This window comes from Acipenser ruthenus, chromosome 2, assembly GCF_902713425.1.
Source record: "Acipenser ruthenus chromosome 2, fAciRut3.2 maternal haplotype, whole genome shotgun sequence".
NCBI lineage: Eukaryota > Metazoa > Chordata > Actinopteri > Acipenseriformes > Acipenseridae > Acipenser > Acipenser ruthenus.
Window position 1 is genome coordinate 63,206,035 of NC_081190.1, and position 26,130 is coordinate 63,232,164.

Consider the following 26,130-nt stretch of genomic DNA (forward strand, 5'->3'; position numbering starts at 1 on the left):
AGACAAAGGCACTCTGCTCTATGGAAGTGACGTCAACAGTCTTGGCTTCTAAATTACCATTGTATGCAATACAATGCATTTTTTTGTCTGTGATTATTATGTTAGAATTCATGAGCTTTTTTGATGTGGGTTTTTTAATTTTACAAGCGTATTACATCAATTGTTCTCCATTACAATGCTTTTGTATATGTCTCGATTTCCAAGGTAACCCTGCTTTCATTTATTCAATTCAGCCTGTTTCAAAAAGGCTTCCTTTGCGTAATACTTACAAGCAGCCCTTCCTAGCTAGAGCAGCCGCAACTGGTATTTCTCAAACAACACAGTACAGGAAGTCATAATTTATAAAGGGCACTTGAAAGAATTGAACCAATTAGGTTGTGTAATTGTAGCTGCAAGACACTTTTTCTGACTTTTAAAAATAAAGTTTTAACAGTTTTTCTTCTCTTTAACATTGTGCTATACTATTACACTTGGTGACTTGATGGTATTTTGGTATGAAAACTTGTAAATGTGAATGGTTTTACAATATTATACTGGCCTAATTGGCCATTTCCAGCATTAATCACTGGCTCCCACAAATCTTAAAATAGTAACTACTATTAATTTTGTTAATTAATGTTATAATGTTTAATGTACATAATATTTCATTTATAGAAATTAATCATTTACAAGAACCTCTTTATATTTATAGTCAGTAGTTTTCTACCAATAGTTACTGTGTGAAGCATATTGGACTAATGATTTTTACGTCTTTTTTTTTTTTTTTTTAACAAGATTAACCTGAATAATAAACTGTAAAACTAAGCAAGCTGAATTATATAATCAACAGTATATATCATCCCTTAAATACACCAAACAAAACATTTTCTACATTAAATTTTGTAGCACAATGCAGATTAGTGCTGACATCTGCTGGAGAAAATAATAATGACACTTAAAGCTGAAGAATAAGTGAGTGGTTTACAATCCAATTCCATCAGGAACTATTAAAATGTCCTGGGGTTTTGGTTACCTATTTAAAAATGGTTTTATGTTTTTATCTCATCTTCAGCAAGCATGATCAGTCATAAAGTTGGTACATTAGTGTGAATAGGCTAAGATAATACAGTAAAGGTTGCCAAAACAGCTATATAAAATTACAAAAAACTTATATATTTGCATTAATGTTAAATACATTACTAGCATTTAATCAGTCTAACCAAGGGTGTCAGCTTCAACAACATTACTGGGGAGTTGGTTCCAGACCCTCACAATTCTCTGTGCAAAAAAGTGCATCCTATTTTATGTTCTGAATGCCCCTTCATCTAATCTCCATTTGTGACCCCTGGTCATTGTTTCTTTTTTCAGGTCAGAAAAGTCCCCTGGGTCGACATTGTCTATACCTTTTAGGATTTTGAATGCTCGAATCAGATCACCACGTAGTCTTCTTTGTTCAAGACTGAATAGATTCAATTCTTTTAGCCTGTCTGCATACGACATGCCTTTTAAACCTGGATAATTCTGGTTGCTCTTCTTTGCACTTTCTAGAGCAGCAATATCCTTTTTATAATGAGGTGACCTGAACTGAACACAATATTCTAGGTGAGGTCTTACTAATGCATTGTAAAGTTTTAACATTACTTCCCTTGATTTAAATTCAACACTTTTCACAATATATCCAAGCATCTTGTTGGCCTTTTTATAGCTTCCCCACATTGTCTAGGTCTTTTTCAGATTCCTTCTTCAATTTTCAGTATCTCACATATGATATTTATAATGCACATTTTTATGGCCAGCATCCAGTACTTAACACTTTTCTCTTTTAAATGTAATTTGCCATGTGTCTGCCCAGTTCTGAATGCTGTCTAGATCATTTTGAATGACCTTTGCTGCTGCAACAGTGTTTGCCACTCCTCCTATTTTTGTGTCATCTGCAAATTTAACACGTTTCAGAATACAGATGTTATCTCAAGCTTCATGCATGAATCCTTATTTTATTTAGTTTTATTTTAAAAAAGACAACTACAAACAAACAGTTACAAAGTCAGGTTGTAAACTTTTATTAAGTCATAAAAGAGAACACCAATTATGAACAAACCACATACAATTTAATAGCTCTTTGTCATCTCATAAGCATCTGGAAAGGGAACCGATATGTGTCCTGAGCCCATAACAAGAGGTAGGATTCCAGCGTTTGGCACGACATTCCAGGACAGTGTCAAAGTGATGTTTTTATTTCCCCTGGTAACAAGAAACAGTTTTGGTTTTACAAAGTGCAACACATAAACAAATAATTCCACAAATACAGCAATGCAATGGAAACATATATAAATACACCTATTTTGGAAAAATAAACATGCATGCTTTAGTTTCAGTATAATTATATATAATTCAGTTAGACATTGAACTGTGAACACAGCCATGTATTGCTTTATAAGAGAGATTTACCTAGTTTTACTAGGTAAGCGAATGTGTGTAATCTGCCAGTAAAGACAATCAGTGCATTAAACACCATTCCTTGACCAGACATCTTAGAAATCGATGGACATCTCAACAGGCACTCTCTGCAGGTTTGTCAGTGAAACACCACTTTCTTTGTTTCAATAAATACATGTGACAAAAAGTACTTCTGACTAAAGTGACACAGAAGGGGTCCATCACAAGTAAAGGTACAAAGAAACTATTTACAAAGAGAGCTGAATATTTAGTGACATGACAGTGCCATCTGCCGATACAAGATGGTACTGCATGCAAGTGCAAATTTATAATACAGGGATGGAAATAATACTGTGAAATGTATACTGTTTTATCATAAGAGCTAAAAGGGAAGTGTGACTTTGAAGCTTATTATAAGTTGGTAATTGATATATATTTTCTGTGAAATATAAAGCTGTTCTTACCGGAGACCATTACCATCATCGAAAAAGAAATATTTTGATTTCATGTCCTTCAGGGAAAGTTTTGTGTTCTCCCCTCGAAGGATTATCTTATCCCATAACACCACTTGGTTCAGGGCCTGCAAGAAAACACATACAAGTCATTAAATATTCGGTGATGAAGTACTGGAGATATTTGGTGCATCAATCTATCAGCTGACACTTTATATACCAAGAAAACAATTGCACTCATCATTCAACTGTTTAATAACATATCTATACTACCAGGAAGACAGATCTAGCTTTTTCAAGGTAATTACCATCACTTACATATTAAGGCCAAACAAAATATATAACTATCCTAAAGGAAGAAAAGAACAAGGAATTCCAACAAGAAGTTTATTAGGCAAAATACAGACCAGTACTTACGTTGCTTTTCGTTTCATAGTCAGCTGATAAATACAGAAATAGTTGCTTGACATTCCAGTCAAATAGTGGCCTCAGATGTGGGAAAAGTTAAAGAAAATCAACACATACTTCACAATTTATCATCCCTTTACTCTCGCTAAGCATGGGACAACGTGAACATACTGTTTCTATAACTTTATATAAAACTATAATTGTGGATTCTGAAATACAATTATTACCTTGCGAAAGTTGGGGGAATGATATATTTCCTTTAAGTAGCTTTTAACATTTATAAGAACTGCATTTGCACAGGATTGTATTTGTACACAAGTTTATTCTACTCCTACTTTGAGAATGAGTAAAAACAGAAGATGAACCTATTTAACAGAAGATGAACCTATTTTTATAGCTGCCTTAACCTCTGTGTCACAGATGTACTTTAAACACAAGAGGAAGTTTGTACTTTACTCTTTACCTGTATAACAGTTTATCAATATTGGATCATTGACTCTGGAGGTCAAAAGTGAAAGGTTCCCCATAATGTTAGCATAAATAATTGACAGCACAGTAAACCAGATGAACACCTTACTTAACATTGAATAACACCTGTCACTTCTAGGGTTTCACAACAAAACTGAAGAGTTCTAAACCAAACCTGTGGCTAAAGTGGGATTTAAGTCATGCAGATTCTTGCAGTTCTGTGCAGCCAACCATTGTTCATGGCCAGCTGCACAAATCTATACTGGTGAAAAATACACTCCGGTAATATATATATAAAAAAAAAGTCTAAAACCTACTAAATAGCTAAAGGAGTACACATGATATTTACTACAAAAGCACACAGGAACCAATACAAGGGGTGTAGTAAGGTGTAGCGAGCTAGCTGTTCTGCTGGCTGCTGCAGGTGATGCCAGGCTATCTGCAGCCAAATCCGCCAGCATAGTTTAATTTGGGGAAAAAAAATAAACCATAACCATGCAAAGTGATGTAGCGTCCTTCCTTTAAAAGCATAGCTACTTGGCTGCTTTGTGAAAACATTCAAAAAGAAAATTACAGTAGTTATAACATATATTAATAGCTTAAATATTCTAACAATAGCTGCAGTTTTGTTTTAGTAGCAACAACTCACTGCTTCTGTGCAAATACATTCACTACAGACTAAGAGCAACAGTCTAGAGCTAAAGCCACTGATTGATGCAGCTGGTGTTTATCAGAAACTTCTCAACATTTCATCCCTGGGATAATACATGACAGAATGCACCGAATCTCCTTTAATTATTATTATTTTTTTTTTTTTTAAAAACAGCAGCTATGTTCCCTTACATACACTCCAATGAGAAACACACTGCATTCAATTAGCCTAAACACTGGAAGATTTAAGTTTAAATCATTTAGAAATGTTACATTTTGATCAATACTGTAATTAATAACTTTTAAAAGACAAAAACACACATTGTTACAGCAAGGGTTCTGAATAATCTACCGTTACACGTCCCCACGTGTTGCTACAACTGTTTAAATAACATATCTGTACTTTCTTTTCATTGTTAACATCCCGACAACTTTTTACACTTATAACTTTAAAGTCTGTTTCAAAGTTATTTTTAAACAGTCCGCTCTAGTGCTCTGGGGTTTGAGATCTGTCCTCTAAATCAGTGTTCTCAAACTCGGTGTCCTGACCCAAAAGGGGGTCGCGTGATCACAAAAAATACTGACATAACCTTAAGCTCCTTAGCATTACATTTCAGCGCATATACACTTAATCCTTAACTGTATACATGTGGCTGTGTGGTCCAGTGCTTAAAGAAAAGGGCTTGTAACCAGGAGATCCCCGGTTCAAATCCCACCTCAGCCACTGACTCATTGTGTGACCCTGAGCAAGTCACTTAACCTCCTTGTGCTCCGTCTTTCGGGTGAGACGTAGTTGTAAGTGACTCTGCAGCTGATGCTTTGTTCACACACCCTAGTCTCTGTAAGTCGCCTTGGATAAAGGCATCTGCTAAATAAACAAATAATAATAATAAAGGATGCAATATGAAGCCCGACTTCCCGTCATGTTTACCAAGTGTCCAGATGCTTGTTTGTATGTGTATATAGTTGTGTATAAAGTGCTAGCACTGGTCAAAAAAAATTAAACATTTTTTTAGGGACCAGTTAGGCAACGGGAATAGTCAGATTGTTTTCCAAATGGTTTCATGTGGGTACATCTGGCATTAACATTTTTGAAAATCCAGTGTTGCACCGAATATAGCCTTGCAGCCAAATAATATTTCAAAAGAACAGGCAAGAACAGCCCTCAGTTTAAAGAGGGAGTTTCCTTTTCTTTATTATGGGCTGGGAACCTTCCATTGAAAACCCACCCAACAGTGAGATGGGCAATATTTTCCAGTTCAGCATGTTCTACTATTAATTCTAATTACTATACGGATTATTGGTAACCTAAAACTTCATTCCTATCTTCACATATAATGGTTTACTTGAAAATACACATTTTAGCATCCAACTAACCTAGTTAACTGGGTTAAGTAACTCATATACCCAGGCTCCCTAAATAATATTTATAGATCAGTTTCTTCATCTTTTTAGGTGTAATGATTACATGTGCCTGCTTCATTTAGGGTTCCTATTTAGTATATACAGTCATTTCACATGATATCGCACTGCAGGGTGGGGGGGGGGGGGGGGGGGGGGTCGTCACAGCCTGAAACATTTCCAAAGGGGGGCCCAGCAAAAAAAGTTTGAGAACTCCTATATATATATATATATCTATAGAGATAGATATATATATATCTATAGAGATAGATATATATATATCTATATATATATCTATAGAGATAGATATATATATATAGAGATAGATTATATATATATATATATATATATATATATATATATATATATATATATATAGAGAGAGAGAGAGAGAGAGAGAGAGAGAGAGAGAGAGAGAGAGAGAGAGAGAGAGAGAGAGAGAGAGAGAGAGAGAGAGAGAGAGAGAGAGAGAGAGAGAGAGAGAGAGAGAGAGAGAGAGAGAGAGAGAGAGAGAGAGAGAGAGAGAGAGAGAGAGAGAGAGAGAGAGATTTCAGTTTTTTATTTTTCTTAAAAATATTTCCCAACATAAAACTAATGTCACCTTACAATAACTGATTTTGAGTTTCAGTGTTTTAAAATAAAATATCAAACAGAACGCAATTTCAATGTACCATTTGTAATTCAGTAATATGACAGAATTGGTCAGGGGTCTGAATACTTTTGCAAGGCACTGTGTGTGTGTGTGTGTATATATATATATATATATATATATATATATATATATATTAGAAAAAAATAAACATCTGTGCACTACAATGCTTAACCACAATGAGGTGCTGACCATATAAGGTGATTGTATATTAAAACAAAAGAAAGTCTGTTTGGGCTTACGTTCACTTCTCAGAGAGGTACACCGACCTTAGTTTGTAGATTTAAGTCCCAGAGACCAATTGGTCACACACTCAAAAATAGGCCAACAAAGCCCTGTTGTGTTGAAACACGCAGTTCTATTATTCTTTTGTTTGTTTGCTTGTTTTTGTAAAAACATGTTTTAACTAATAAAATTAATTAAATCTTTTTTAAAAGATTACAGTAAATCCTGTCCTATTTTTGAGTGTGCGACCAACTGGTCTCTGGGACTTCAATCTACAAACTAAGGTCGGTGTACCTCTCTGAGAAGTGAACGTAAGCCCAAACAGAATTAATTTTTTTTAATACATTATTGCTGTTTTACAATGTGGGCAATAATCCTTACACTATCAGTGCACTACAGAGGACATTCTGAACCCAGCTTTGAAACAGACTTTAAAGTTATAAGTGTAAAAAGTTGTCAGGATGTTACCAATGAAAAGAAAAAGGGCAGGTATGAAGGACGAGCCCCGCTACTTACTCTTTAAATAATACTGGTGTTTAGATCAGGCTCCTTTAGATCAACTTAACACAGCTGACAATATCAACATCTTAACCCACTAGTTGAATTTCATCCAGCAAGTAAAGGATATCAGCTGTAACATCAAAAGTTATGAAACCCAAGTCACTTCTTTCTCTGGGTCCAGTGAAGTCATCCACATTTTTTCTGCAATGGAATAACAAAACAGTAGATTTATATTAAAATAACTGTTGAAACAGTTAACCTATTTACCTATATATATATATATATATATATATATTTTTTTTTTTTTTTTTATTATTATTATTATTATTTTTTAACTTCTTGATTGTGTGTTGTTCACTGCCACATACATATGGAATTTGAGAACCACTGGTCTCTTTAAATTTGGATGGCTGATAGAGGGAAATAATTTGTAAAGTTATATTTACACAAGTCAATTTGCTTAGCAGCTTTTTAACTGCAGACTACATACATATCAATTACTTTATGCCAACATCATCACTCTAAACATTACATCTATCTATCCACACACAGGGATGGAAATAAGACTCCCATTGTATAGCAGTTTGATCCACTCCTGGTTTCACAACGAGTTTAATAAGACGCACCCTAACTTGTTATCTATACAGTGGGGCTAATCAAGCTCATAGTAAAACCTGGAATGGGTGACCGTGAAACTGCTATCCAATAGGGCTCTTATGGCCATCCCTGTAATTTATTTATATGTATGCATGTATGCATGTATGTATGTGTGTGTATATATATATATATATATATATATATATATATATATATATATATATATATATATATATATATCCATCCAAGGTGTAATGCCATTGGTAGACCTAGGCATATCGTCAATTGCCCCATGTTTTGTAGCCTGAAGCCAAAATAAATAAACAAACAAATAAACATAACTACCTATTTTCTTTTCTCGGAATTTAAGACATTTCTTTCTTCAGCCCAGATGTTAATCGAGCGCATGGCGTTGTGGTCTACACATTTAGCATTATTTTCATACATTTAATCATTAATTATTTCAGTTTAAAGCACGCGCCAAATATATGAATCGTACTGAAGCGCCACATGTGTATGAAAAAACACTAAGCTCGTTAGCGCTGCTGCAGTTTTGCATCAAATGTGTGGGTTTGTGGTTGACGTGTGTGACTGCCATTGGATGGACTAAATCATATAGCGAACTCGGGAAGAAATAGTGTGCTGTTTCGCCAAATAAATAACTTTACAATTATTATAGCTGCACCCTTACTTTGTAAATATGCAATCTTTTTATAATGTCTATAATGAACTGTTTAGTTTTTAAAAACATGTAGGCTAAACAATAACCATATGGCACATTGTACATGTAAGCAATAGAAATCTAGCAGAATCTTATGTTGGAACCTAATTTCCTATGGAATATCATTTTTTACTTTCTACCAAGAGTTACGTCTTAAAAGTACTATGTATAATAATAATAATAATAATAATAATAATAATAATAATAATAATAAAAAGTAATTTCCGTATATTGCATGACAACATTTTCAATTCACAGTAGCTAGCAACCGATTCAATCACATTTCATTTAGAATCAGTAAATAATAATTTCAAATATTATGCTGATTTTCAGGAATAATTAAATTTCGTTTTAAATACTCACAGCATTACTCTGGAAACCTGGATATCAACCGGAGCGCTTCTGTCTTTAAAAGCTGTGGTGACAAAACACCCAAAAGTGAGAGCCGCCATCACACTGAGAGAAAATGCAAAGAGAGAATTTGCCCGCGACAATACCGTATTCATTTTTGATCAGTTTAGACAGACAACTTACAAGAATAACAACTTAAAGTTAACAGTGGATGATCAATACCATCAAGCACAGTATGTATACCCGCTGTACTGGGCTATCTAATACATTAACAGGAAGCAGTATTACGGAATTACAAAGTTTGAAACCATAAATTCTGATACATTTCCTGTTTCAGGCTTTTGTGTGTGTCACTCAAAACTGCACTGCCACCTACTGTATCGGGGCTTAGGAGAATCATTTCACTGTACAGATGTGGTACCTGAAAACAGGCACACGGCAGTAGCCTGGTGTATTACGTGTTCTGAAAACCATACAAGAAAAATAAATTTAAAGACGTATTGCTAATCCCAACAAACAAACAAAAAACCATTGCAAAATATATCTTAAAATACACTATATATATATATATATATATATATATATATATATCGTAGGTACTGGATATAATTTGTAACTAACTGACCATTTACTTAGAACATATCACATTGTTTAAATTGTAAAGTTAGCTAGTTATTCAAATCTGTCCATTTCTATTTTTTCCTACTTTAAGACTTTTTGCTCATAACAAAAAGTCAATCAGCGTGCTGTATAATGACAAACTATTTTTGGTTACTTGGTGGTGCACCACAGTCATCGCTGATGGCATATTTGTTAAGACAGTGCTAGACATAAATTAGAGGGTCTGGAACCAACTCCGCAGTAATGTTGTTGAAGCTGACACCCTGGGATCCTTCAAGAAGCTGCTTGATGAGATTCTGTTGAGCACTACTGACACCGTTGAAACGGTGAGTCTAAGGTCGCCTGCGGATAGATTAGTCCAATCAATGTGTCTGAACCTGGTGTGTAATCCCAAGGTAACTGCTCACTGTTAACACGTTTTAAGACGTTAATTTGTAACAAACCCAATCCTTAAGCAACGTCCAATAACTAGTATTTTGTGACGGAATTACAAGTAAACTACCCTGAACAATATAAACTCTCCAAAGTAGTAGGATTGCGTGACAGAACCAAGAAAAATTGCTGGGTAAGGCAGGATTGTTTACAACACATAGAAAATATTTAAAAAATGTAATCAGAAGACAGCACCAGAATTCACATAGCAGATGTTATTGAATATGTGTGGAATATTATACTTGTCAAAAGAGGTATCAAACATTTGATGTACATGAGTTTTAAATCAGACAGCATTGCTTCCCGATCTCTCTTTTATAGACAGCAACCTTCTTCAAAAAAAAAAACCCCTGCTCTTTCCTCCAAACACTCTGCATCCACACAAAACCACACCCAAAAAAGAATCACCCAGAAAAGGAACCACCCCCTTCCCAGGACGTAATAGCCATATTTAAAGGGCAACCAATTAAGATACTTAGATAATGATAAATCAAGCTCAATAATCCCTTTGCCAAGGCAATTAGCAACACCTGACTCTAATTAGAACTTCCATGTGGAAATTTAGGAAAAGATCATTCAGTTAAAACAAGAGAGACCAGTGCAGAGAGAAACCCCTTACCAAAAACTGACAGTAAATTGAAGTAGCTTCACCTAAGTTTTACCTTATGAATCTGAAAAGCCCACTTTAGAAACGAGGACAAAATTACGTATTTAGCAATTTAATAGAGAATTAACTTAACCTGGCCAGGTATTCTGATACTCAATTAAGAGCAGCAGGCAGCAAATTCCTTATGCTGCATTAATGTAGCTAGTGCTACAAATTCACGATTTAAGTAATACACTGTCCCCTTCAGACATGTTAAAGGAGAGATTCGGAAATAACATTCAAAACTATGCGCGAGTAAATACCATCCTAACTGCTAACATCCAAAAAAAATAACAATAATAATAATTATATATATATATATATATATATATATATATATATATATATATATATATATATATATATATATATATATATATATATATATATATATATAATTGCATGCCCCGGTATCTACGATATGGAGTCTTTCCATCCACCTCCGGTTGCTTCAAAGAAAGAAAAAAACAACAACAATAATAATAATTATATATATATATATATATATATATATATATATATATATATATATATATATATATGTATATATATATATATATATATATATATATATATATATATATATAATTCTTATTATTATTTTTATTATTATTATTATTATTATTTATTTCTTAGAAGACGCCCTTATCGAGGGCGACTTACAATCGTAAGCAAAAACATTTCAAGCGTTACAATACAAGTAATACAATAAGAGCAAGAAATACAATAACTTTTGTTCAAGTAAAGTACAAGTTTGACAAACCACAATTCAATAATACAGCAGGTAATAGTGATAGTTACATCAGGATATGATTAAATAGTGATAGTTACATCAGGATGTGATTAAATACAAAGTACTACAGGTTAAAAACTTGGCAGATTACAGTATTCTGAAGTACAGGATTAAATGCAGTAAAATAGGGGGCTGATAAGAGCAAAATAAAGCACATTTACATGAAGGGTGATAGTGTCCCAGGATACAAACAGAGGAGTTCTACAGGTGCTCTTTGAAGAGGTGATTCTTAAGGAGGCGCCGGAATGTGGTCAGGGACTGGGCAGTCCTGACATCTGTAGGAAGGTCATTCCACCACTGCGGAGCAAGGGTGGAGAAGGAGCGGGCTTTGGAGGCAGGGGAGCGTAGCGGTGGTAGAGCTAGTCTTCTAGTGCAGGCGGAGTGGAGAGGTCAAGTGGAGGTGTAGGGAGAGATGAGGGTCTGGAGGTAGCTGGGTGCAGACTGGTCAAGGCATCTGTAGGCTAGTACAAGAGTCTTGAACTGGATGCGAGCGGTGATCGGGAGCCAGTGGATATATATATATATATATTGTATATATATATATACAATAACATGCCCCGGTAGCTACGATATGCAGTCTTGCAGGCCCCGGTAGCTACGATATGGAGTCTTTCCATCCACCTCCGGTTGCTTAAAACTGCTTACCAATCCCAAGGTAACTGCTCACTGTTAACACGTTGTAAGACGTTAATTCACGTTTTAAGTAATACAGTGTCCCCTTCAGGCATGTTAAAGGAGAGATTCGGAAATAACATTCAAAACTATGCGCGAGTAAATACCATCCTAACTTCTAACATCCAAAAAAAAACAAACAATAATAATAATTATATATATATATTTATTTATTTATTTTTTTTGCATTCCCCGGTAGCTAAATGCTTAGTTACGGCTCTGGGCAAAACCAAAGCCCATGGCCAGTATTCAATATTTTTCTGTCTGTATTATTTTCTGTTGAGCACTACTGACACCGTTGAAACGGTGAGTCTTAGGTCGCCTGCGGATACATTAGTCCTATCAGTGCGTCTGAACCTGGTGTGTAATCCCAAGGTAACTGCTCACTGTTAACACGTTGTAAGACGTTAATTCACGTTTTAAGAAATACAATGTCCCCTTCAGGCATGTTAAAGGAGAGATTCGGAAATAACATTCAAAACTATGCGCGAGTAAATACCATCCTCCTAACTCCTAACATCTACGATAAGGAGTCTTGCATGCCCCGGTAGCTGCGATATGGAGTCTTTCCATCCACCTCCGATTGCGTCAACCGGAGGAGCATGCAATTTATATATATATATATATATATATATATATATATATATATATATATATATATATATATATATATATATATATTTGCATGCCCCGGTAGCTAAATGCTTAGTTACGGCTCTGGGCAAAACCAAAGCCCATGGCCAGTATACAAAATTTTTCTGTCTGTATTCTTTTCTGTTGAGCACTACTGACACCGTTAAAACGGTGAGTCTTAGGTCGCCTGCGGATACATTAGTCCTATCAGTGCGTCTGAACCTGGTGTGTAATCCGAAGGTAACTGCTCACGTTAATTCACGTTTTAAATAATACAGTGTCCCCTTCAGGTTATGTTAAAGGAGAGATTTGGAAATAACATTCAAAACTATGCGCGAGTAAATACCATCCTAACTCCTAACATCTACGAAATGGAGTCTTGCATGCCACGGTAGCTGCGATATGGAGTCTTTCCATCCACCTCCGATTGCTTCAACCGGAGGTGCATGCAATTTATATATATATATATATATATATATATATATATATATATATATATATATATATATATTTGCATGCCCCGGTAGCTACGATATGGAGTCTTGCATGCTCCGGTAGCTGCGATATGGAGTCTTTCCATCCACCTCCGATTGCTTCAACCGGAGGTGGATGGAATATATATATATATATATATATATATATATATATATATATATATATATATATATATATATATATTTGCATGCCCCGGTAGCTAAATGCTTAGTTACGGCTCTGGGCAAAACCAAAGCCCATGGCCAGTATACAAAATTTTTCTGTCTGTATTTTTTTCTGTTGAGCACTACTGACACCGTTGAAACGGTGAGTCTTAGGTCGCCTGCGGATACATTAGTCCTATCAGTGCGTCTGAACCTGGTGTGTAATCCCAAGGTAACTGCTCAAATTAATTCACGTTTTAAATAATACAGTGTCCCCTTCAGGTTATGTTAAAGGAGAGATTCGGAAATAACATTCAAAACTATGCGCGAGTAAATACCATCCTAACTCCTAACATCTACGATATGGAGTCTTGCATGCCCCGGTAGCTGCGATATGGAGTCTTTCCATCCACCTCCGATTGCGTCAACCGGAGGAGCATGCAATTTATTTATTTATATATATATATATATATATATATATATATATATATATATATATATATATATATATATTTGCATGCCCCGGTAGCTAAATGCTTAGTTACGGCTCTAGGCAAAAGCAAAGCCCATGGCCAGTCTACATTCTGTCTGTATTCTTTTCTGTTGAGCACTACTGACACCGTTGAAACGGTGAGTCTTAGGTCGCCTGCGGATACATTAGTCCAATCAGTGCGTCTGAACCTGGTCTGTAATCCCAAGGTAACTGCTCACTGTTAACACGTTGTAAGACGTTAATTCACGTTTTAAGTAATACAGTGTCCCCTTCAGGCATGTTAAAGGAGAGATTCGGAAATAACATTCAAAACTCTGCGCGTGTAAATACCATCCTAACTTCTAACATCCAAAAAACAAACAAAAAAAAACAACAAAAAAAACAATAATAATAATTTATATATATATATATATATGTGTGTGTGTGTGCAGAAAAATGGCAGCAGGTGCTCTGGACTGATAAGTCAAAATTTGAAATATTTGGCTGTAGCAGAAGGCAGTTTGTTCGCCGAAGGTTGGAGAGCGGTACACGAATGAGTGTCTGCAGGCAACAGTGAAGCATGGTGGAGGTTCCTTGCAAGTTTGGGGCTGCATTTCTGCAAATGGAGTTGGGGATTTGGTCAGAATTAATGATCTCCTCAATGCTGAGAAGTACAGGCAGATACTTATCCATCATGCAATACCATCAGGGAGGCATCTGATTGGCCCCAAATTTATTCTGCAGCATGACAACGACCCCAAACATACAGCGAAAGTCATTAAGAAATATCTTCAGCGTAAAGAAGAACAAGGAGTCCTGGAAGTGATGGTTTGGCCCCCACAGAGCCCTGATCTCAACATCATCGAGTCTGTCTGAGATTAGATGAAGAGAGAGAAGCAACTGAGTCTGCCTAAATCCACAGAAGAACTGTGGTTAGTTCTCCAAGATGTTTGGGCCAATCTACCTGCCGAGTTCCTTCAAAAACTGTGTGCAAGTGTACGTAGAAGAATTGATGCTTGATGCTGTTTTGAAGGCAAAGGGTGGTCACACCAAATATGGATTTGATTTTGATTTTTCTTCTGTTCACTCACTTTGCATTTAGTTAATTGATAAATATAATCTATTAACATGTCTATTTTTGAAAGCATTCTTACTTTACATCATTTTTTCACACCTGCCTAAAACTTTTGCACAGTACTGTATATATATATATATATATATATATATATATATATATATATATAGATATAGATATAGATATAGATAGATAGATAGATAGATAGATAGATAGATAGATAGATAGATAGATAGATATATTGCATGCCCCGGTAGCTAAATGCTTAGTTGCGGCTCCGGGCAAAACCAAAGCCCATGGCCAGTATACAATATTTTTCTGACTGCATTCTTTTCTGTTGAGCACTACTGACACCGTTGAAACGGTGAGTCTTAGGTCGCCTTCGGATATATTAGACCAATCAATGCGTCTGAACCTGGTGTACATACATTTTTCAGTTTTTTTTTTAATTAAATGCAAAACATTTCAATATTACTGCAAAATACTTTTTTAAAAAATATGTACTATTAATTTTACGGAAATATACACTGAAAAACATGTACGTATGTAATTTGCTTACAAAATGATAAATTCCGTTAAATTAAAGAAGATAACTTTTAAAAAACCGCACAAGCTGTATTTATAACGACACAAAGTTTAATGTTAATGTATGTAACTGTTATTTAAAAAACTGTAAATTACTGCTAAATTAATTATTTAACAGGCTTATCTGAGTTAAATTAAATAATGAAAAAAGCTAAAAGTGTTTACTTTTTAATGTCGTTCAGATTTGTTAAAATGAGCTGTGCTGTAGTTTTCTTCCTAAAATAATAAGCCTACTTAATTTCAATGACTGGAAATAAACAAGAAAAGCTGCACATTTCAAACTCACCAGTCCTCAATGACTTAATTTGATTAATTATTCAATTAGCTAGATACATTTAACACCTATCCAGGCCCCAAACTAGTATATGAGAATCGGCAACTGTACCTTGAATCAAATGCACGTTTCAACCATCAATTTAAAATACCTCGCAATTTAAAAACAGTGTGTATATATGTGTGTGTGTGTGTGTTAAATCGAATGAATAATTAGATCAATTAAGTAATTGAGGACTTGTGTGAAATGAAAACTGAGTTTGACACTCCTCTTTTAAACCTTCTCTCAAATATGGTTTGTGGTCGCTCTGGTCATTTTATATCGATTTAAAAAGCGCTGCATTGATAACAAGCCAGCACTGCTGCACAGCCTCTCTGACAAAGCCGACGAGCTGACGAAGCTCTGTTCACCACCACCCTGTTATCAGTAAACTTTCTTTTTTTTTTTTTTTTTAAATGTCATATTGATGATTCATTCATTCATTTCTAATATTAATTGTACCTGAATTATTCATTTAATTATAAATGTTAACTTAAGTTTTTAAAATCTCGCGATACTATCAAGCCTGGATGACGAAATGTCCTGGACATTACCTCGTGTGAAGTAGAAACAACGTTTGTGAGAAGCCATTTTATTTTTACTGATGCAAGACTCTGCTCGACAGAAAAACTTGAAAGGTGAGTTTGTGTTTGGCAACACAAAATGTTGTATGAATGATATTTTATTTGTACCGAAATGAAAAAAAAAGTCTGTATTTTAATTAGAGCATGTCAGGAAATATGAATTAAAAATAGTGGGAGATTTAGGATAGCCATTATTCACACATTTTATACAACTAAACTTTAAAGACAGTGTCCGTGCTTAGACGTGTTGTGTGTGTGTGTGTGTGTATATATATACAGACGTGCTCAAATTTGTTGGTACCCTTACAGCTCTTTGAAATAATGCTTCATTCCTCCTGAAAAGTGATGAAATTAAAAGCTATTTTATCATGTATACTTGCATGCCTTTGGTATGTCATAGAATAACGCAAATAAGTTGTGAAAAGAGATGAATTATTGCTTATTCTACAAAGATATTCTAAAATGGACTGGACACATTTGTTGGTACCCCTTAGAAAAGATAATAAATTATTGGATTATAGTGATATTTCAAACTAATTAGTTTCTTTAATTAGTATCACACATGTCTCCAATCTTGTAATCAGTCATTCAGCCTATTTAAATGGAGAAAAGTAGTCACTGTGCTGTTTGGAATCATTGTGTGCACCACACGGAACATGGACCAGAGAAAGCAAAGGAGAGAGTTGTCTGAGGAGATTCAGAAAGAAAATAGACAAGCATGGTAAAGGTAAAGGCTACAAGACCATCTCCAAGCAGCTTGATGTTCCTGTGACAACAGTTGCAAATATTAAGAAGTTTAAGGTCCATGGAACTGTAGCCAACCTCCCTGGGCGCGACCGCAAGAGGAAAATCGACCCCAGATTGAACAGAAGGATAGTGCGAATGGTAGAAAAAGAACCAAGGATAACTGCCAAAGAGATACAAGCTGAACTCCAAGGTGAAGGTACGTCAGTTTGTGATCGCACCATCCGTCGCTTTTTGAGCGAAAGTGGGCTCCATGGAAGAAGACCCAGGAGGACTCCACTTTTGAAAGAAAAACATAAAAAAGCCAGACTGGAATTTGCTAAAATGCATATTGACAAGCCACAATCCTTCTGGGAGAATGTCCTTTGGACAGATGAGTTAAAATTTGAGCTTTTTGGCAAGTCACATCAGCTCTATGTTCACAGACGAAAAAATGAAGCTTTCAAAGAAAAGAACACTGTACGTACAGTGAAACATGGAGGAGGCTCGGTTATGTTTTGGGGCTGCTTTGCTGCGCCTGGCACATGGTGCCTTGAACCTGTGCAGGGCACAATGAAATCTCAAGACTATCAAGTCATTCTGGAGTGAAATGTACTGCCCAGTGTCAGAAAGCTCTGTCTCAGTCGCAGGTCATGGGTCCTCCAACAGGATAATGACCCAAAACACACAACTAAAAGCACCCAAGAATGGATAAGAACAAAACATTGTACTATTCTGAAGTGGCCTTCTATGAGTCCTGATCTGAATCCTATCGAACATCTATGGAAAAAGCTGAAACTTGCAGTCTGGAGAAGGCACCCATCAAACCTGAGACAGCTGGAGCAGTTTGCTCAGGAAGAGTGGGCCAAACTACCCGTTAACAGGTGCAGAAGTCTCATTGAGAGCTACAGAAAACATTTGATTGCAGTGATTGCCTCTAAAGGTTGTGCAACAAAATATTAGGTTAGCGGTCCCATCATTTTTGTCCATGCCATTTTCATTTGTTTTATTATTTACAATATTATGTTGAATACAAAATCAAAAGCAAAGTCTGATTTCTATTAAATATGGAATAAACAATGGTGGATGCCAATTACTTTTGTCAGTTTCAAGTTATTTCAGAGAAAATTGTGGATTCTTCGTTTTTTGTGGAGGGGTACCAACAAATTTGAGCACGTCTGTATATAAATGTAATTTATACACGCATACAATTCCATTAAATTAGCCATTGTATGGTCTCATGTTATGCTTTACCTAAAATAAATACATTCATCCTAAACTGGTATAGAAATGTATTCCCTGTATCTACTGGCATACATTTCATCAAATGCTCTTGTCAAATGCTCTTGGTTGTGAACACAAAAATAAGCATTACTGTTCTAGCTTTGTTGTTCTCAGTCTTTAAAATGTATATTAACAATCTAACAGCTTGCAGCTAACATGCTTAACACTGTGCGTAATAATGATCTACGGATAAGCTTGATCAATTATGAAAGAGATTGTTGAATTAATTTGAAGGAGTAGCAATTTTATATATAATGTGTGTTCCGTTCTAATATCCCAGTATATAGTCACTTATAAGTTACGTTGCAGTACTCCACACCATTCTTCCCATGGCCTGAACTCAGAATAAACTGTCCAGCTAACAAGTTATAAATTGTTCATTGGCTATGAAAGAAGGGGTTCTTACTAACTTTTCACTTGTAATCTTACATGAGAATCATCCAGCCAGTTGTGCAAGAAAAGGCTCTGATTGTTGTATGATAATGTGGGGGAGGAATGTATCCAAAGAAAAGACAAAAACTTAGTGTATGGTGTATTGAGGGTTTAGTAAGTTGAAGGTAAAAGATTAAACTTCAAAGTATATTGAATTTGGTATTTGACTGCATTGTGACCACTTTAAAATCCACAGCCTTCCTTTATAGTTTGAGTTAAGCGAACAGAGCAAGGCTATCATTTTAATCTTTTTTTTCTTTTCTTATAAAGCTATAAAATAGCAGCTCTGTAAGTGTTTGCTGTAAAAAGGTTGTCAGTATAACAAAGGGAATCCTTTTCAGATGCTGCTTTGATAATACACAATAGCATCCCCCAAGCAGGTTTCCCTACATCCTAAAATATTTGGCAATGAAAAAAATTGATTACTGTGAAGGAATGGTTTGCAGTGTGCAGGTGTAGTGATGATGCAGTGCTCCAGAACAAACGCACACAAGACAGTTCACAATTAACAGCTCTTTATTTTCAGCTGGGTTGCGTGCCAACAACACTTTAAATAATAAGCATGGGCTCTACACATCAATGTGTATTGCGCCATGCAAAAGGAGGGTTACAGTCCCGAAATAATAAAAACACTTTTTAAACACACAATACACAGACACAGACATGTCTCCTGACAGTGGGTGCTCTAGTGCAAGTGAATGGTGAAAGACAAACACAGAGGTAACAGTAGGTCAGTGTAGTCCGGGGTTTGGTGCTGGCGTGCAGCGACAGCTCCCGGTTCGTGTTAGCCGTCTAGCCAAACAAACAATGACAGTTAGCTGACACACACAAAACACTCACAGTACTTTTAATTCTCCTGTGTATACGGTCCTTATGGTTTAACCATCAAAACTAAGGAACAGATCACTGGGGCCACTTCCCCTTAAAACCCTCCGTCATGCCCTCTTTCGGTGGCGCGGCCAATCACGTCTCCTCCAATCCGTGACTGACACATCACCTACCGCATTAAGGCGCTGACTTCAGGTATCGTGGCCCCACCCCCTTCCTGAATGTCCGGCTTCCGACTGACCCTGGAATGAACTGCAAAAACATCCATTCTGGGGCACTCTGTTCTGGTTCTACAGCGCCCTCAGAGATTGGGAGGGAGATTGTTGACGAGGATTCATTCACTCTCTGTCACAATTACCAACCATTTTTATTAGTGGGGCTTGCGAAGCAAGAGTCCCCACTTTAAATCTTCGACATACTTCTTCTTCTTATTCTTTGGCACGCTACTCCTCTTACACCGTTTAAGCTAGAAACGCCGTTCAAACTTTAAAACGTGTAGACCGGTCTGGAATAGTGTGCTTGTATACAACTTTTTGATATCTTTTTATACTTTTTAAACTATTAAGCTTTTTATCCTTTTTTGTCCATCTTCCTTCACTTTAATGGGACTTTTTCAACATTCTAAAGCTCCCCATTGTTTAAAAACTCCCAGACTTCCAACATTCTATTTACTGTAAACGATGTAACTTTTGACACAGATCAGCTACTTTGACCACTTTCCCAACAAGTAAGACAAGAAGTTAGAGCATATGGAATCTTCCTCTACTTCTCTGCTATTCAAATCTGAAATCAAAACAGAAATAACTTTTACCAATCAAGAGGTACACCTGTTTTAGTAACCGCACCAACTAAAATGTTCTCTAACTTTTTATAAACTGCCATTTTGACCACTTTCCCAACAAGTTAGACAACTACTTAGAGCAAATGAAATCTTCCTCTACTTCTCAGCTATTCAAATATGAAATCAAAACAGGAATGGCGTCTACCAATCAAGAGGTACAGCTGTTTTAGTAACCGCATCAACTTCTTTCAGTAGGCTACTTCCCACTGTTGAATTAACTGTCATAGAACTTTGAGAAATTTCAAATTCTAGCACATTCTAAGCATGAGACAATTAGTAAACAATGTGACTTTTGACACAAATCAGCTACTTTGACCACTTTTCCCAATAAAGCAAGCCCCACAACTTGTAAAGTTACCATCTAGTTTGTTTTGTTTTTGTTTTACAGGCATTAAACAGCCAAGCCATGCTGTATTGGTTGCAGCAGCTGCAAATAAAACGGTGGCAGCACAATACCAGCCTGGTGAAAATACCTGCAGAGCCCTCCACTACCTCCACACAGCTCTGCCAGCTGCCTTCTGCACCTTGGGAAGGTAAGCTCACTGACAGCCCAGTTTTAATTCTAGCTCAGCTCAACCAAATTGTGTGTGGGGTGGGGTTCTTCAGTTTGTGATCTGATGGAGAAAAGGGTTCCAGGGTAGGTGTTGTGTGCATGCAAAACAAAACAGCTGAACCGGAATAACCCAATTTAAATTATTTATTCTAAACGCTTACAAAGTGTTGCTATACTCTTGTAACCACCACATATTTTTTCATGTTTGTCCCTTTATTGTAATTATATCTAAGATATTTTTATGAGGTGTAATGTGAAGCAAGAAATGCAATGCTTTAATTAGGTGAGGTAACAAAAGTACCAGGACTTTGTTTATTGTGTCTGGTGTCAGATATCTTTAATGAATTCAAACAATCAAAAATGATGATCATACAGGAGACTGTTGGTGCTGTGTGGTGGAAAGAACTCAAAATGACAAAAGGGTGATTTCAATTCTGCCCCATACCCATGCTGAGACTGTTCACAGTGAGACAGTCTCATTTCTGCCGATGACTCACCGGCTCTGTTGTGCTTGAAGCCTTGAAGCAGGCTTAGTTGCTGAGAACACAAACATGGTAACGAGACAGGGATTCACTTTGTGATGTTATCTTCTGCCTTGTTTCCATTTTTATAACAACAGCGTTGTGTGGAGGTGACTCTGGCTGTTCATCTGTCCATCTGTATGTCACACCTGTCTAATTTTGGTTAAACTAGGTGTACACATTCTGTGGCAATATTTATTGTGCGTCCATTCATGTCTTGGGACTTTTCAGGAAACTGCATTGCCATTTCATAATGCTTATGTCATGGTCATGAATTTACAGTCATGGTGGGGAATGTATGTTAATGAAATACTTGGTTCATACTTGGATTCAGGTTAACCAAATTGGGTTAATATTGCTCCCTCCCAATGCTGTTTTATTTATTTCTCAATTTACTGCCGTGATAATAAAATTGTCAATTTTTATATTTTACAGTCCTTTTGCCTGTCCAAACTACTCACAAGACAAGCTGTAAAAATGTCTTAACAACACCAGATTTAAATACCACTGAACTCTTTATTAACAACACCCAGTAGACTTACAGTATTTTAGATCTGGTGCTGTTTTAGACTAGGTACTGTATACAGGTTTAAAGCTGGCAAGATGTATATGCACCTCCGTATGTATAATAAAATAGACCCAGTATTTACAGCTGACTCTTGTCTTCTGGTATAAGAATGACGTATACTTTTAACCTGTACTTTCTTAAGACAGCAGCTTAAACAACACAGCCCGCAAACACCGTTTCTGACAGCTGTTGTGAGTGAGACTCTCTAATGTTGCCAGAAACTTTCCCAAGCAAAAGGTGCAGGGAAGGACATTTTCATTTCACTAAAACATACATATATCTACAGTTTTTGGAAATACGGAGAACGGAACCAAATAATACATTTGTATATCTAATCATTTAATTATATTTACTCCATGAAGTCCAGCAAGTAAGTACAAATGTATTGCAGTACATTAGAATGGCATTTCCACATGATAAATGAATATGTATGAAATGTGTACTTTGTTTGAAGGGATGGGCAGTTGAGATGCTTGTGCTCTTTTTCAGGAAGGACAGAGGACTTCCTCCCAGCAGTAAAGACCCCCAAGGGCCTAGTCGGAGAAGCCGCAGCCTGTCTGCCAGACCCTGGCAACAAAATGCACTGCAAAAGCTCTCCCTCAAGCACCCCATCACAGAGATACAGTAAGACACTACCTGCATACCTTGTTTTTTATGTGCCTCTTAATGGGAAAACACACTGAATTAAATGGCTCTCTTACGTACAGTTTAAGTACCAAAATCACAGCAATGGCTAGGGCAATGTCAGTTGCTCATGATTTGCTAGCACCAAATATTTTGTAACCAAAATATATTCCTTGTCTTCTATTTAATAACAGCAAAGTTTTCACTAGTGGGAAGCAACATGTGCTTTTATCCTAAGGTCATTTTGTATTTGAAAATTTACAGAAGTTATTCAAACCTGTTATGTAAACTAGTCAGCCCTATCCAGGCAGCTGCCTGTAAGCAAGAGAAGCAACCAGTTGAGCTCTGGATTTTGTTATTTGTTGTGTACTACTTTAGTTTGTGTGTGTGTGTGTGTGTGTGTGTTTGTTTCTATGCATTTAGTTTCGTTTTCTCTGTACTTTGCCTTCAGAAGTCAGTTTGTGTTTCCCCTGCCTTGCCCTTACAGGAACACAGTCCTCAATATCTGTGGAAACAAGCCAGCTCAGGATCTGAGGCGGAGTGTGTTCAACTTTGACAAGATTCAGCAGTCGCAAGACTGTCCCTGTGAGGATCCTGTGACACAGATACTGGGGGAAACAACAGGTGCGTCCTTCAGTTGACAGGAAACTGCCCTGCAAAGTCTGTGTCTCTGCTTAGTTCATGTCTGGATCAGTTCAATGCGGGGACCACCACAGTGGCTCTGAAACTATTACATTCTTCTCATGCAGGGTAAGAACTCTTTCTGCTGTTATAAATGTGCAGAGGTTTCCTGTTCCTAAAAGGTGAACCATGCAGGAGTAAAGCTTGTTAATAAGATCAAGAATGAGTGTCAATAAAGCCTTTTTTAAAGAAATTTCTAGAAAACTCACTTGAAAGCTCACAATTTCACCTTTCATTGAAAACAACAGCTCTTTTTAACAACTATTTTCTTTTGCAGCAAATTGTAGTTTTGGCTAGGCACCCTAGAATTAACATCGGTACTATGGGTTCTATGATGATTTTTGTGTGTAACAAATTTGAATTCCAGAAATAATCATTATTTTCTTTTTTTTGTTTAATGATTATGAAGGGTATATTGTCAGGTAGGTGGCTCCAGAATAAAATAAAGAACCAGCAAGTTTAAGAAAAAAAAAAAAAAATATATATATATATATATATATATATTAAATAAATATTCATGCATTTCAAATGCTTTCTTTGCTTGCTCTATTTCCTAGCACCTCCAGCACCGCCTGTACCTCTGACACCCCCAGCACCTACAGTCCTTTCAGCTCCTTCAGTTTCTTCAGTTACAAACGAGGAAGCGCCCAGCGTACCGTAGCCAACTCCATGGGCACAGAGACCTTCTGCAGGCTGCAGGAGAAGATTGAGCACCTCAAGGTTATTTTAAAAGTTACTTTTACATTACAGCCATGGGAAGTACGTCAACTCTTGTTTCAAGAAACACAGGTAAAACCACACTCTTTTTTTTGGTTTTGTTTGACCACCATGTAATCCTGCATGATGTGAAAAAGCAGTAAAGTAACTGATCCATGTTTTCACTGCTGGGCTGTCACATACGGTATTCTGCACCTTCTCTGCATCCAATAAGCATTACAAACATGACATCTTAACTAGCTTTTATTAGCATTGGAGCAGAGACACAATTACTGTTTGCCACTCCAGTCTAAGAATGATTCATTTATAGCAGAACCGGTCCAGGGGTCCAGCGAATATATACTAATATTGTATCTCAGAGGAAGTCGTTTTAGTATATTGTAGTTTCTTTATTAATGTCGGGGCATTATAAATGAACAACGTCAGGTACATCAGTGTGCCTAAAACACCAAAGTACGACACAGCATGTATACTATACAAAAAAATCTGTGAAAATGACTGCACAAGCACTGAAGTACAGTATTTCTCAGTTTACAAAACAGCATTCCAAACGGTTCTTAACGTGCTTTCTCAGTGTATACCAAAGTAATCTGACAGGTTTTTTTACATTGTGTGTGTTAACCTGAGACATAAACAGTACAGTAATTTTATGAATCCTTTTCTTTTATTTACTATGGTTAAACTGGGCAGTTATGTGAAGTGACAGCGTGTACAAATTCTGTCTTGCTAAGAGCTGAATTTACTGTTTTAGACCCATAATAAAATGTGCATTGGTCAGTTTCCATCAGTACCATTCAGTTGGTAACAGCATATGTAAGTCACACATGGCACAGGTCCATTGGGTAATGATGGTGTCATATCTTACAGGATCAGATACGACAGGTTCGACCGTACTTTGTATCACGTTACTGTGATTTTGTACTGTATAGGTCAGGCTTGCATAGTGTTGATGTGATGTTACAATGAACAGCAAAAATGATTATAATAACATAAACATACTGTATATAAAAAAAAAAAGATCCCTGTGTAACCCCAGGCTACTAGGCATGAGGGGGTACACTGCTCTCTGATAAAAGTTAGGAGACCAGTTATCTGCTTATTAGCAAAACTTAAATCACCTAATATAAAGTCAAATAATAATTCCAGACACGTGATCAGTTGGCCTATTTTTTTTTTTAGCCGTTTTAGCATTTTTTTTCTTCTATTTCTTTGTTATTAGAACAAAACAAGTATATTGTTTTTGTACAGTGTATTAATTGACATTAGTTAGCCACACTTTTTTTTTTACGTATCCCAGCGATTTTCAAACAGTGTTTTATAGGGTACAAATGAGTACAATTATGAAAGCAAAGAAAAGCAGTGATCAGTCAGGACTAGGTCAAACCTGTGCTCTTAATAAGTAGAGCTCACAGTAGAAATGTTTTAAATTTAACCACAGATTGTGTTCTGATTTTATTCTTTTACTGTGTTTACTAGGACGATATAGAGGCGCACAAGATGCAAAACAAGTTCCTCAGCTCTGAAATCTACAAGCTTACTAAGCTGTGGAGGAACAGTTCAGAAGAGGAGAAGGGCCTCCTGATGAAGGTATGTGCTTTACAGCTTGCTGTGTGACAGATCTGTACCCATTTAACCATTGTGAAAAAACATATATGTTCAAAAAATATATTATCCTTACCTACAAGTCTTTAATGCAGTATCGTCACTGTGTAAGGCTAATATATAAGTGACTTTATTTAATACTAAACATCTTATTTTCAGCTTTTATAGCGTAGGCCCCAGATTAATAGTAATAGTAATGAGTTTCATTTATTTCTTTTTTCTCATAGCTTTAACCACAAAATCACAATGAGATCTGTGATTTCACCTAGAGACATCTCTGTCTGCACTAAGAAGCCAAAGTAAATTAAAGAACAACTAGCATGCTGGTACATTATGATAAAGCAAACTGCTTAGTGACACATGGATTGCAAGTGGTTCTAATGTAGTGACGCAAGCTGGTGACCTACTGGGCACTATTCTTACACAGTCTAACGCAAAAAACAAAACAAAATA

General features: G+C 36.2%; 2 protein-coding genes across 7 annotated transcripts in view; one reads left to right on the forward strand and one right to left on the reverse strand.

Moving 5' to 3' along the window:
- Positions 1 to 2,015: 2,015 nt before the first annotated feature.
- spcs3 (signal peptidase complex subunit 3) lies at positions 2,016 to 9,131 on the reverse strand. Its single transcript, XM_058998755.1, has 5 exons — positions 8,852 to 9,131; positions 7,296 to 7,371; positions 3,285 to 3,359; positions 2,880 to 2,995; positions 2,016 to 2,220 (listed from the first exon to the last, which is right to left on the reverse strand). The coding sequence occupies exons 1-5, from the start codon at positions 8,992 to 8,994 to the stop codon at positions 2,088 to 2,090; spliced, it is 543 nt and encodes a 180-aa protein (XP_058854738.1). The 5' UTR covers positions 8,995 to 9,131; the 3' UTR covers positions 2,016 to 2,087.
- A 7,022-nt stretch (positions 9,132 to 16,153) lies between these two features.
- The window catches only part of LOC117409509 (ankyrin repeat and SOCS box protein 5), a 75,501-nt gene continuing 65,524 nt past the window's right edge, over positions 16,154 to 26,130 (forward strand). For 2 of the 6 annotated variants that reach the window (XR_009308433.1, XM_058998832.1), the window contains exons 1-4: positions 22,469 to 22,677; positions 23,165 to 23,427; positions 23,916 to 24,147; positions 25,552 to 25,662. Coding sequence is in view for 5 of the 6 variants with exons in the window: in XM_058998832.1 (XP_058854815.1) it covers positions 24,028 to 24,147; positions 25,552 to 25,662 (231 nt within the window). In the remaining variant the exon portion in view is untranslated. Of the gene's footprint in view, positions 16,358 to 20,799; positions 20,945 to 22,468; positions 22,678 to 23,164; positions 23,428 to 23,915; positions 24,148 to 25,551; positions 25,663 to 26,130 lie in introns of those variants that run through there. The other 4 variants (XM_058998839.1, XM_058998842.1, XM_058998859.1 and 1 more) reach the window with 4 other exon arrangements.

What these genes read in the sequence shown, in the direction of transcription:
- spcs3 (XM_058998755.1), bottom strand. Translation starts at nt 8,994, where the DNA reads ATGAATACGGTATTGTCGCGGGCAAATTCTCTCTTTGCATTTTCTCTC. An exon ending in CTTTTGATGTTACAGCTGAT is followed by an intron (nt 3,360 to 7,295) that starts ATCCTTTACTTG and finishes CTTTTCCCACAT; the next exon opens with CTGAGGCCACTATTTGACTG. An exon ending in GATGATGGTAATGGTCTCCG is followed by an intron (nt 2,221 to 2,879) that starts GTAAGAACAGCT and finishes TCTTGTTACCAG; the next exon opens with GGGAAATAAAAACATCACTT.